The sequence below is a fragment of the Nomia melanderi genome, chromosome 9, assembly GCF_051020985.1.
Source record: "Nomia melanderi isolate GNS246 chromosome 9, iyNomMela1, whole genome shotgun sequence".
Lineage (NCBI taxonomy): Eukaryota > Metazoa > Arthropoda > Insecta > Hymenoptera > Halictidae > Nomia > Nomia melanderi.
Genome location: NC_135007.1, coordinates 2,406,554 through 2,420,831, shown reverse-complemented (window position 1 = coordinate 2,420,831; position 14,278 = coordinate 2,406,554). Strand labels below are relative to the sequence as shown.

General features: G+C 30.9%; 1 protein-coding gene across 1 annotated transcript; it reads right to left on the bottom strand.

Moving 5' to 3' along the window:
* Positions 1-4,226: 4,226 nt before the first annotated feature.
* LOC116431337 (cytochrome P450 6A1-like) lies at positions 4,227-9,601 on the bottom strand. The gene is given in 8 exon segments (XM_076370671.1): positions 4,227-4,518; positions 5,734-5,985; positions 6,631-6,724; positions 6,837-6,938; positions 7,125-7,400; positions 7,728-7,928; positions 7,931-8,194; positions 9,118-9,601. Coding segments are annotated over 8 exon segments (1,695 nt in total). The 5' UTR covers positions 9,454-9,601; the 3' UTR covers positions 4,227-4,348.
* Positions 9,602-14,278: the final 4,677 nt, after the last annotated feature.

The window sequence follows — 14,278 nt, the reverse complement described above, 5'->3', positions numbered from 1 at the left end:
GTTTACAGTTATACTTTAATATTAATTGTTTTACAGTGTTACATATCTAAAGAGTGATCGACGTTTTATTAAAGTATGTATGATAAGCTATGTCTTTACACTGTTTTTTATTACTTATTTAACTAAAATGTAGTAAGTTTTACAATAACTTATGTATATATATTATTACTTTTAAATTTAAAACAGATTTTCCTATTTTCTTACCACGATATTTATGGTTTATTCATTATATAACAAATTTCATAATTTTTTCTTTAATTTTAAAAATATTTTTACTGCATCTTAATAACATAGATATTCTTGAAATAGCCTAAAAGTATTTGAAATGATTACTGTGTTTTATCTATTTAAACATTTGCTTAACTTTTCGATATTTTGTAGCCTCGTCAATACTATTTACTAAAAACTGTTTGATCTAATTAGCGTTAATTTACACACAACCGAAGTCTGTTATTTATCATGTGATTGTTTTGTAAATAAATTTCATTTTTTGAACCCATATACAGAGGGGCGCGCCAAAGGTATCTGCCGCCCGGGTGTAAACTTTTACTGGTGTATCCTTAAAAAATTGAAAAACATCATTGTGATCTTTCAACTTTACTTCGCTACAAGACAGTACGTCGTCCCATTCTTCATACTATACTGCATTGCATAATTCAAAGTAAACATTAGGTGTATAAAATAAATATTAGATATTTGTTTTTTGCCGCCCGGATACGGTGCACTTCTTCCACCTTTGGGTTGGCGCGGCCCTGCATATATAGCTTGTCACCGTTTTGATGGTACAAACTGAAAGGAAGTAAATCTAAATGTAAAAATATGTTGAACCCTTGCTAAATTTTCAACATTTATTCGAAAATGATATCTTGTATGATAAAATACCACTCTACGTTTCCAATTTATTTTTACTAGACTGGTCCAGAATTAGTTAGATCCAGGTTTATTAGGGATATTTTCGAATTGAATTTTTTCGAAAATAAAGTTCTAAATGAATAAATTTGATTGTTTTTTAAACTTATTTTTTATGTAGATTCCACTTTCTTTCGGCTTGTATCGCCAGATCGGCGACATCCTGTATATTTAATAATTGCATAATCACTGTTGTACTTTTTAGAATTTGTTGAACTTTCTTTAAAGCTTTAATATTGTTGAAAGAAGCTAGCGTCACTTAGATATTACCTATGTTATTATTACACTCCTTACGCGAGGTATTTACATTGTGAATTGATTTTAACAATTCCCAGTATATTAGTCACTTATGTACTTCCAAATAACAGCACATATTTTTTTATATCGTAATCAATGGTGATGGTTCTAAAGTAAATCTCTAAATTCAAGATAAAAGAAGTATTTTTCAATATTAATATTAAAGATGCAAATTGTTATTTATTAATACCGTTTTGCAATATTGAAAATAATGTATATTTTAGGCTAAATTAGTTAATATGTAGTTTTTTTATGGGGAAGTTAAACCATATATGATTTTATTGAAAAGTACATAATGCTCTCATTACACACTTCCTTCTGACATTCTTTATTGAACATATTTTTCGAAATAATTATAGAAACATGTTAAAATGAAGAACTGATGCAAACCACAATTCCTTAAGACTAATATTTACATAAAACGTAAATTTGTATAGTGTAATTTATTTTTGGTAAGAATAACTCCTTTATACTTACAATTTTATGTTTAATTATATTTACATTATTTAAAATATCTTTTAAATCTGGAATATTTATATGAATTTCCTATAATTAATTATTATTGGTAAAATAATGAAAAAAATTAATTATATACAATTTTTAAATAATGAAAAATAAATAAGTACAAGACTGAATAACTTTTATTTTCTTTCATCTCATGCAATTTAATAATGTATAAGTATGCAAAAGTTTTAAAACTTGGTGTGACAGAGCGTAGTCGAATAAGGAGGGGTGAAAGTGCCCCAAAACCAAATCGACCTTCGCACATACCATTCGATAGATCTCTCGAAGAAACCCCTTTGTACCAAGTTTTAAGCTCCTACTCCTACCATTATGGTAGTTACAAGGTGGAATGCTATACACAGTTTATGCTTGATATTTTATATTCTGTTTGATACAAAATTATGAAAAAGGTAATAGTTATTTTAGGTGTGGATATGCATTTATATCAAAATACAATATGGAACATGTTCTACATTAAGAATCCACGTATTCCGATAGAAAAATAGTAACCATTCTGAGGAGAAAATAAATTTGCAGCAAATTGCTTTTGATAAATCATGAAAAAATAATTTTTATTGGTCCATCGATGTTAAGGAATTTGACTATTCAACCCGTCTTTCAAAAAATTTAATACACTACCATACACAATAATGTTTCGTAATTAATATCCAACTATTAATATGATTATTTTCTATTACCAATGAAGTGTTTTCCATGGTAACTGGCACATCAAGCTATTTATTTTCCGAAATGTATGGTGTTCCATATTAGGCGCCTTTACCCTTTAAATTACAATTTTCGTACTGGAAACTGTTCAGCAGAAGCAAAGTATGTTCGTTTATAACGTACATATATGTAAATAATATTTTATAGACACAAACACATATACTCTTACAAATACTTCGAAGTTAGTTATATTATCATAATACCTTATTCTACGATTGTTCTACAACTATTTATTATGCACTTAACAATGAATCTGATAAAGTTATTTACAAAATGTCAGAGATACCAAAAATGAGTGTATTAATAAATTTGTTTTATTTGTTATAATAAGTTATTGATTTCTGGATATTTGTTGTTCTTATATGGCAAAGCGATTTAATATCTTGTTGATTAAGTTTGTGATTTGTTTTATTTAATGTTTAAATTTAAATTAAAATAATAAAAACACAAAATCTACAAGTTCATTTGTTATTTATTTTTAGATATGTGAAGAGTGTCAAACGCAATGTAAGTAATTACGCACGCGTTATGCATATTAATAGTAGCATGCAACAGAAATGTTTTATAAACAATTTTATCAGATTCATTTCTATTTCATTCTGTTGTTAACATACTGCGTACTGATAATGAGAAATCTCGTTTTTATATAAAGACACTTAGCTATGCAACTTTGCTAATTACCATAGCATTTAAAAAATATTAAATTGAATTTGAATTGATTATTCATTTAAAATATATTACATAACAATATGATATCTGAGTTTTTGTATGTATAGTGATATAGGTTGATCTCATTGAAAATTGTCATTCGCACAATTCAGTTTTCTGAAAATTAGCCGGTACGAAATGTATTAACATGATAATCATCCAGTGTAAAATTATATTCGACACTCTGTACACGTCGCTGCAAGTAAATAAAAGGTGAACTTGCAGATTAACTACTCTCTCACCAATTTCAAACATGATTTTTAAACGTGTTGTATAAATCAATATTTTGAACAATAAGTTTGAAAAATGGCACATTCTCAATTTTATTTAAAACATACATGTTCGTGCACGCTGTCCAGGCAATGTTAGTGGACGTTGCATAACACTTTCACACACCGAATTAACTTTGCGTGAAATAGTTGGGATGAAAAAAGGCCTCTTCTTCTCGGTAGAATTTGGACTGTATTTGTTGATTGATAATGAGTGAAAGGAGTGTGTATGTGTGTACAAAGTTGATGTGTGCGTTTGTCCAGTGAGTACAGCGTGATTTGTAATTAACTTATGTTGACTACAGGTCTGTCTGCTCATCGTGAATTTGTAACTCTATATATATATAAATAGTGGTGTAAGGCGGTGTCCTTAGTATCAAATCGGAAAGCCGAACGATCGGGGTGTTGCCGATGACAGTGTTTTTGCCTACGCCCACATTACTTGTGGTGGAGGTAGGGGGTACGTCGTCCCTTCTGACCTGCAAGGGTACCGGTGGGCGCGCTCGGGGCTCAAGTGGTTGAGCTGCCGATTTTGATGGTATGTCAACTGCTGGTCAGTTATGACACCAGATGGTAAAATGCAGCTATCAATAAAACGCTTCCAAACGTTAATTATATTGTGTTAGAAATGAGCGAGCATAATTGTCCATACCATAACTCTACTCGCACCGACGACTGTGTCGCATCCAAATAAACCGTGCCAGAACAATACATTTTGGGAATAATAAATAGTTTGGAAAATAATTACGTGTAAAGATTCAAATACAACATTCTGTATATTAATGAATGCTCTATGAAAAAAATAGAGCCTATAATATTTATTTATTAATATGTACAACTCGTACATGGTTTATAAGTAAATGAATATTGTAATAAACATTAAATGAGGAAATAATCCATCTGAAATACGATTGTAAAAATTTCTTATGTTTACGTTATTTTTTCAATTTTGTTATTCTTAAGTATATGTCTTCTTTCGGTGCCATCAATGACGCTTGTAGGTCAAATTCATATGGAATGAAAGTTTTTTCACAAACGTCCATCTTGTAGTTTCTAAGTATTTTAATCATTCCAAGTTTGGATTGAAAATGCGAAAAACGTTCACCTGTAAAGACAAAATCAGAACAATGTTAACTTTTTGGATTCTGAACCACATGTATGTGATTTGGTACACAAGTTGAGAATAACTCGACCGGTTTTGCTTGAGTTTAATTTAAATACGAGAGAAAAGGAAAATTACATGTCAATGTGTCGTTCTGTGAATAATTAAATTGTTCAGTTACAGTTTTTATTTTTAGAACATTCCTTATTGATAAATATATTTTATTTATTTTGGAACATCCCTTTACAATCTTACAGGTCACTAAATATGAATTAAAAAAACGTTCTTAGAAAAGATTTTAAAGACAAAAGTCTGTGGAAAATTACGATTAATTACAAAAACAGATGATGTTACATTTTCTGTCCTAGAAGAAAAATCCGAAATCAAATTGAAATAAATACCTAAATGTTTCAAAATCTACTGCACTATGATTAATATTTTTTTATTTATTAATATGTCTTTATATTTTACTACCTCATTTTTCTCTTTTTCTGGCCAAATTTATATTATTATTCTTACAATATCGTTTGTAATTTGTCAAATTTATAACGAGATTTGCAAGATACAGTACTTCACAAAATTAAAAATTGCCGATGTTTGCGATAAAACATAATACTGTATTTTACCTAGGCTTATTTTGAACAATGATGCCAATATAAATATATAACGTAAATATTTCAATATAAATATTTATACTTAATTTATATTATAAATATATTGTAAATATTTATATTTATACTATATACTCATATGTAATATTGGTACATTTACCTTAACCTTAAAATTAAAATAGGAAGAAACACTTATTATGACGTTTGAAACTCTTTTGTTTCAAAACGGTGTAATTTTAGTAGACTGTCGATCGCTAAGAGTTGTCAATCGAAAAACCGATTTATAGGCTGTCGGTCGATAACCACTGGTATCGGAATGCTTATTAATAGGCTTTCGGTAAATAATGTAAAAATAATAAGTTCTGGTTTTCATTTAAAAATAATAAAACAATATTAAATCTATATAAGGTCGACGTAAAATCAATATACAATAAAATTCATGTAGAAACTGAGTACATAATATGAAATACGTGTATGGATGAATACAAAAACCAATAGAAGAATCATAAAGAAAACTGATATCTTCACTAATTTCAGACTTTTGGAATAGCTTTTTAAAAATTTTATAGAATAAGAAAGGTATTTTCTGAATTATACTTGAACGTACCGATGCAATTTCTTGGTCCATCACCGAAGGGTAAATAACACATGGAATGCCGTGCGGCAATAGCTTCTTCGTTGAATCTCTCAGGGTCGAAGATATGAGGGTTTGGAAAATACTCAGGATCTCGGTGCAGTGCATATATTGATATCCATACATACATATCTTTTGGTATTGTAAATTTCGTATCATGGAAAGTGTAATCTTCAATTGCTCTCCTGAACAATACTGGTGCTATTGGATACAGCCTCAATGTTTCTACAGAAATAAATCAATTTATTTATTCTTATTGTTCCATAAAACAAGTTATACGTAACATATAATGCTGAATATTTCATATTTCCGTATTTTTTAAAATATTGAAACTTTTGCTTCAATAAATAGAGAAAGTAACGTGTTAACGTTTTAGATTACTTTTCCATTTCTAACACTGTCCAATACGATTCTTGACCTGTAATAACCACTAGGTGCTCTTTATAGAGATTTTTGCTCTAAACAGGAATCCGAAAAACAAATTGCTCGATCACCCTCAGTTTTGGAAAAATATGAGTTTTTGTAAAAACGGTCGATTTTTGGAAAAAAATAAATGTTGCGTGAAAACTAAAAACGGTAGACAGTTCACATTTGTCGTAAAAAATAGACGAGTGTTACCTGAATATGTAATTATACAAATTTTGAATATTTGGTGTCATTAAATACTTATAAGTGGTGAGGAAAGTTAGAAAGGTCTAAATACGCGTACTTTATACACACTCCGATTACATTTTTATGAAGAGCGTGTTTAGTAGCCAGAATTTGCTACGTAGCATTATATTTGCAGACATTTCTGAAGAAAAAACTACAGTACAGTGCAGCTTCCACGTTTGCATTAGCGGCCTTAGGTTTAAAAGTACACAGAGTCACTGCTCCCAGAGGCCGCATGACGATTGTGGTATGGGAATTGGCGATCCCAGGGTACCTGAGCTGGACCAACCAAGTCCCGGTATGGAAGAGATACCTAGATATGGGAGATACTGCTTATTTTTGTATGAGAAATTAAACAGGTCGCACCAATAGACCTGCGATAATTAGTACTACGGAGTCCGGGTGCCCAACAGCTTAGGCCGTACCGGACATTGTTGTTGGCTTCGTAGTGGCAGCATACCAACTGGTCCAGTACTAGCCTGGAGAGTTAGTAAAGCTCTGAAAAGGAGCTCGATGCTACCAACAGTCTACTGTGGATGTCCTACGTTAACCAAGCCGACCTTTGGTTCACAATTGAAGAGGGACAAGAGCACTCTTCCACTCACGACGCTTGGACCTCGGCGTGCGCCAATAACAAAGGACGGAAGCAGGATCGAATGTAATGAAGTGAGACATAACGATAGAGTACAAAATTCTTTATAGTTCTGTCTAACTTCGCCGCATTCGGGTTTGCTTCCCTCCTTTGTTATTGTTGGCGCCAATAATGAGCATGTGTCGAAAGCAATGGCAGCCTGAGCATCGTAAGTGGAAGAGTCCACTTGCCCCTGTACACTTTTAGTTTGGTGATCGATGAAACTAATGTGAAAAGCGTATAGTATTTTCACGGGACTCATCATCCCCGACAGGCAACGTTGGTAAGGCTTTGGCCTCAGCTGATTGGACCCCAATGACCCCAATCCCACCGCCCAAGGGGGCCTTTTGAGGTGAGCCTTAATGGAGGGTACACGGAAGTAAAACTGCTGAGTTTCTCTTTACCTCTGTGCACTTTCAAACCTAGGGCTGTTGATGCAAACATGGGAGCTGCATTGTACATATTATTGTAAGAGCCTGCGAGAACCGTGTTCCATTAGGTACCGCCATAAACCGGGGCCCAAGCATTCGAAGCCCTTATGACGGTAAGAAGCGGAAAGGATCCGATCGCGCTCACCCCCTCGCGCTTGGGGCGACTACGATCAGGCCTCGGAAAACCGGCAACGCTGGGGTTTTCCCTAAAAAGGAGTGGGGCGCGGATCTTCCTTCTTAAGGAGCGGAAAAGCGGGAGAAGATATCTTTTTTGGCGAGTAAAAGCATTGAGTTTTTTTCATTTCCATGAGTACATTGATAAAATCCAATCTGCGTATGTTATTACGTTCCCGATACTCTATCGTTTCTGCAACGAGTTTTGTGAAGAAACCGGTGATCTTTTTCTCGGGTACTATATGACCAAGAAAATTGTAAAATTCAGGAAAGAATAGTCTTCGTTTTCCAGCACTTTCGTTTCAATACCAAAACCACAGTTACCGATTACGTCAAGTGTGTATTTTTGAGTAATATTACGAACTTTCACGATATCTCCCTTTTCGACCACTCTATCTAAGTATTTTATGACATTTGTTGAACAATCTACGATAAAAGAATACATATCCTTTAACTTTCCCGATGAAAACACTGGCGACAGTTTTGATCTTAATGGTCGCCATTGCGCTGGTTCTAAATTGAGGATGTTCTGCGATAATGGTTCAACCTGCAAGTATTATGAACGGTGTTATTTAAACATGCAATAATCACAATTTTATTTAAGACCAAAATAATTTGACTAAGGTGACATGCGTACTTTTTATCACAGGGATTATACTGTGGGTAATTTTAAAGTGTGGAATTCAACTTTTATCTATATTAAAATAAAGCAAATTAGCTCTAGATAGAGAAATCAAAATATACGAATACATAAATATTTATCATTTTTCTTTTCAAAACAAAGATTGGAATTTTTAATTAGTTTCACCGTAAAAATGGTTCATTGTTATTCGTTGACTGTATTGAAAAGTGCCCGAGTTTTATCCAAATTTTTCAACAGAATGCGAAAAATAAGTATTTCATTTAACACATTTTTGTCATATTGAAACGTAAAAAATACCGTATTCGAAAATGGTATTTTATCATATAATTTCGCTTATTTTTTATTGCATTCAATACATTTAATTCTATTTTCCTGCATGTGCCAGAAGACAATAAAAAATAAAGAGAATTACATAATAAAATACCATTTTCGAATAGGTTGGTAGTGGAAAATGTATTGAGGAAGTGGTTGGTTCCATAAAAAGATGAAAAACACGTAAATATTTCCAAAATTGTAATAAGCCTATATGTGACGTACACACACAAAAAATTATATATAATACATAATTCATTTATGTCTAAATGAAAAAATAACATGTTAATTAGCAAAAAAACAACTTGTTCGTTTATCAATATTCGACCGTCCTCTATTATCCGTCGTATGAGTACTTACATGATGGTTGAATCCAATGATTTCTCACGAAAACTAGAGTTCGAGATTTTTATGAGTTATTTTTTCCAATTTAAAAGTAAATGGACTTTATGAAAGTATAGAACTTCTGGGAATTATGAAGTATAAGCGTGGATGAGGGCTATAAAATTTCGTACCCTTGGTTGGCATTTAAATCCTCGATCCGAAAATTTGTTGAAATCTTTGATAAGGACGTCCTTTATAAGATCTAAACTATTCAGAAACAGAGTTGGTTGCCTTCCCATAAACAATCCAATCAATGGCGTCCCATTGAATTCATCATAAACCTGTTTTGTGTAATGTCCTAGTGTCGTCCTTGCAAGTATCAAATCTTTACTTGTGCCAAAGAATAGTTTAGGCTTTGGTCCAGGTATACCGTGCTTTATCCAGAAGTCATATTTCCAAGTCATATAATAATAGAAAAGGACTGCTAATATCGCCAAACCACAAACAATTTCCACGGAGCCCAACATTTTTTCTTCTATGGATAAGAGACATAGAAGAGATAATTTATTTAGTATCATGCAACATTTAATACATGACATTTCAGATTCATGGGTGCTGAGAAGCATTTTTCTTTATATTTTTCAATTTTTGAAAGATTTAATTTTTAACAAAACATCAAATTAGTAAACTAGAAAACTTGTCCTTCTTTAACTATAAAAAGAACACTTACTTACATAGGTATGTATGTATATTGTTGAAAAAAAATGTTTTGCAAAAATGTGAATATTCTTTTGAAATAAAGTTTGTTGTGTTCATGACAGTAGATTTACTAAAGTATTTAATATATTTTAAATACTTATAGTAATGATTTAAATAAATATATTATAACAATAATTAAAAAGAACTTGTTTAAATAATTACTTTTTAAATTTTGCTTCGTTTAATATTTAAAAAAAAATTAGGTTGGAAATCTGTTGAACTGTGAATCGTAAAATTTGTGAAAGACCTTACATTTTTTATGAAAAATGAGTTTACAATATGAATTAAACAGAAATATATAAAAATTACATAACGTTTAGAGAATACAAGAAAAGTATGTTGACTTTCAAATAGTATTTTTATGCTGACTTATACAGTCATTATTTTTATCACAAAACATTTCTCTTTTCCATTTTCCAAACCTAAGTCACTTACATATGTATGTTCTTTTAAATAGCATTATACATCACATACATTATAAGTATGTTTTGTAATAAATATTCGTCATTTTCTATGAAGAACCTATGCATAGACATAAATTATATCTTTAATGTTAATGACTTATATATATATAGCCCCAGAATTTGAGGCAAATCTGATTTTCTCATTTTTCAGTTTCTTGCTTATAAAACGAAGATTTTTCACTTTTTCTTCAAAATTTTTGTTACTCAAATTAAAGCTGAGTATATATTAATAACAAATTTATAAAAATGATTTTCATTATCAGTTTTAACTATTAGTTTTTCACTGATCGTTTGGGATCTAAACCGAACATTTATTTTTTGTTTAATTCGAAATTGTACAATTTAATGATAATAAAATCAATTATTGGCACATTTGTCGCAAATATCCTACCTTTTAACGCTACATCTACTAGCACAGTTTTCGTGACGCGATTTTTCGCAAAGATTGCATTGAACCCAATCTTTAGAAGGTGGGTGAATGAATTTTTCATTGTAATAAATGGAATATTAATCTCTAGAGGATCCTGTATTTATGTTATTAATTCATCCGTCCTTATTAGTCTTCATTCTTGTTTTAATAGTATCCTTCTTTGGCCTAATCTTCTTTTGTTGTTTTTCCAACAAATATTATTTTACTGACAGGTGATGTCAAATGAAAAATTGGTTTTTTTAATTATTCGACAAGTAAGTCTTCTTTGTAGGATGCAAGGTATGCAATACATTTCTGGTCCTTTAACGTTAACTTTTATTATTGTATCTTTTATTTTTCTGGGTTCCGTAGTTCCTGATTTGTTTTCTTTTGTACGTCTATATATAAATAATTATGACATTTATAATAATAGATACAAAAAAACGAAAGAAAACAGAGATCCGACTCACTTCTAGCGATTTAATCCGAATAGCTTCTTTTCTAAACATTTCACAGTGAATACGATAAATGAACAAAATACTGAATGAATTAAATACTGAAAGTAGACACCTTAGAAACTAATAATAATAAACACATTGGAATTTTCAATTTGTCATTATAAATGTGAAATTCCGTATTTTATTGATTATTCTGACACTTGCTGGTGACAAATAACGGTTTGAAACAATTAAAGATGTACTGAATTAATTGTAAGAAAGGTGTATGAAGGAATATGGACGATCGGCATGCTCATTTTTATAACAACGTAACAAATACTGTCTGTCTTATATAATTAGAAGCTTAAGTTTTTCATAAATACGATTAAAAATCTTGTGATTTAAAATTTAATCTATTAATATTATCTATTAATATTTGCACTCAGCAGCAATATCTGCATTTTTGTTAAATAAAATTCAAGATAGCTTATTTATTATGCTTAAAAAACATTTTATAGCTCTTATATTATAAAAAACAATGGTATAGGTTCGACACACGCACGAGCCATTGTATGTCAAATCGAAAAAAATTTTCCACATGACCACGGATTTTTTTAAATTCACAAAATTTGTTACATTCCTTGAGAAAATAAGTCATGTCAAATTTTAATTGCCTAATTCAAACGATTCATGACATATTTAACGTAAAATTTTTTTTTTAAATTGCACAGAATAGGCGACATATTATCCTTTTATCGATGATATTTCCGTTCCAGTATGATTTAATCGTAGTTTCCAACATCGTACCATTCAAAGAAAAGTATTTCTGTATTGTCCGGTGTTAACGCTGTATTATGATTAGAATAATCAAATCAATATCAAGTTTAGGATGCGAGGTATGCCGTGCCAATATAATTAATCGCGGAACGTAACGCATCAGTTATGATTCTTTTTCGAGTATCCTACACAAAATTTTTATTTAACGTATATTACAATGTTAGCTTCGAAGAACACAGAGATATTTTTACTTAAATGGTATGATGTTGGGAACCACGATTAAATCGGTGTTAAAATTCAAATGCGAAATACGCCGCACAGAAGTGATTAGTTGCAAGGCCCATATCGAAAGATTTGACTTTCTTTGTGTTTTCCACAATATACTAACTTTTTATTTAACGCATATTATAGTGTTTAGTCCGGAGAATACAGACCTAATCCAGACGCAGCATAAAACTTTATTTTAATTTAATTCAAACTTAATTTTTTTACTAGGTTCTTGGAATCGCTCCACCGTGCACTTTTGAACCTAAGTAAACTGATGCAAACGTAGAAGCTGCACTGTACACATATCTGCGAATAAATAAAACATTAGTAGAATACTTACAATTTGATTGACCATGAAATCCAACAGAACACGAGTAGTATACGGTAATTTTAAAGGAGAACTGCACATCAAGAGAAGTTTCAAATGTTTCAACACTACTTCTAATCGATATGAAACCATATTCCTCTTCTTATATTGTATACTTATCTACATTCATAAATTTTCCAAAAGAAATCGAGGAATATGACATGAATTTTTTTACAACTTCATTTCTATTCTATTTCCAACATAAAAGGTAATATCGTTAATTAGCGATATATGAATGGCAAGGCGGAAAAGGTAAATATTAATAATGAAACTGACGATGAAATAATAGAATATAATATTGAATGTTTAATAATATCTAATAAATTGAATTTCTTAACTGAATATTAAAAACAAATAAAAATTTCATAGGTATCGTATTATCAGATGTATAATGCAAAATATATGCAGGATAAATGCATTATACATGAACATGATGTTCGACGTGGATGACAGGGATGAGTAGGGTAAAACGAAACGGATAGGTAAACCATCAATCAAAAATGTATTACGACTAAAAAGTAATCTTTTTTTTCCCTAAGTTCTTCAATTTCCTTGGGCACATTTTTCCTAAAAAAACGCTCACTGGCTACTACACAAAACTCGTCAAGAATGTGATAAACTACAGAAAATATCAAAACCGTCAGAGAAATAATTTTATCGACATGCTTGTAGATAATAAAAACAGATCAAGCTCACTGGCGAATATCAGTAACTTAATTACAGCATCGATATTTATTAATAGTTTGCATAATATTCGACAAATATACAGGGTGTACCACAGCACGGGAATACAACTGCATTGATGAATCCAGTGCACTAAAACCAAAGAAAAATTATTTAAATATTTGTTCTATTTGACCCTGTTTATGATTTAAAGACATTGTTATCTTCAAATATTCCTTTTTCCCAACCCATATTGTTCCATCGTCTTCATTTGCATAGGCCGTTTCACAATATACCATTAATAATTTATATGCATTTGAAACATATTTTTTTTTTGTGCAGAAATACATACTGAATATTTTACTCAATCATAACAGATTGCTGTTTACCAATAGCTTCTTATTCAGTTTATAATTTTAATAAGCTTGTAAAAATAAATTTGAGCAAGGTGACAGTTTTTCTGATTTCGATTATTACTTTTAACAGATTGAATTCATTCAAATGTCAAAGTACAAGTTTCTTTTCATTATTGAAAAATTATTCATGTTATTTCATGCGCAAAGTTTTATTATCTGACAATATTATTAATAAAAGTATCATATTTTTGCACTTGAATGATGTATTTCAATAAAATCTCAACATATGGTCACAATCGTCTAGTCTTCTTACCATGGATGAACATTTGCACAGTTTGTAAAAAATGGTCATGACCTTAAAATGCCAGACTGTTTAGCTTATGTAAAATCGCATACAGTGGCGGTCATATACTTATGTACAGTTCCTATTTAAACTTTTAATGTTTATGTACTTCCTTAAAGCGTCTATAGCGACTGTTTACATATTATTTCTAAGAAGTATCTATCCTAATATATAAAACAGCATGAGGGTTTTTCTTGATCCCTAGAAACAAACAAGTTGTGAACAGTCGCTATAAACGCTTTAACGAAGTAAATAAACATTAAAAGTTTAAATAGGAACTGTACATAAGTATATGACCGCCACTGTATATGTGAAGAGTCAGCAATTCAAAGTCCGTGTTGCTTTTGAATATCTTACTATAATGACATTTATAGGAGCTATGCTTGCCCTTTTATTAACCCTTTGCAGACGGAACGGTTCGAAGCAATGGAGCCAGAAAAAGGCAAAACAACCTTTTTTCCCTCACTCCGCTTTCCACTATCCTATTCCTTATCAGCGGGAATCCCCCAA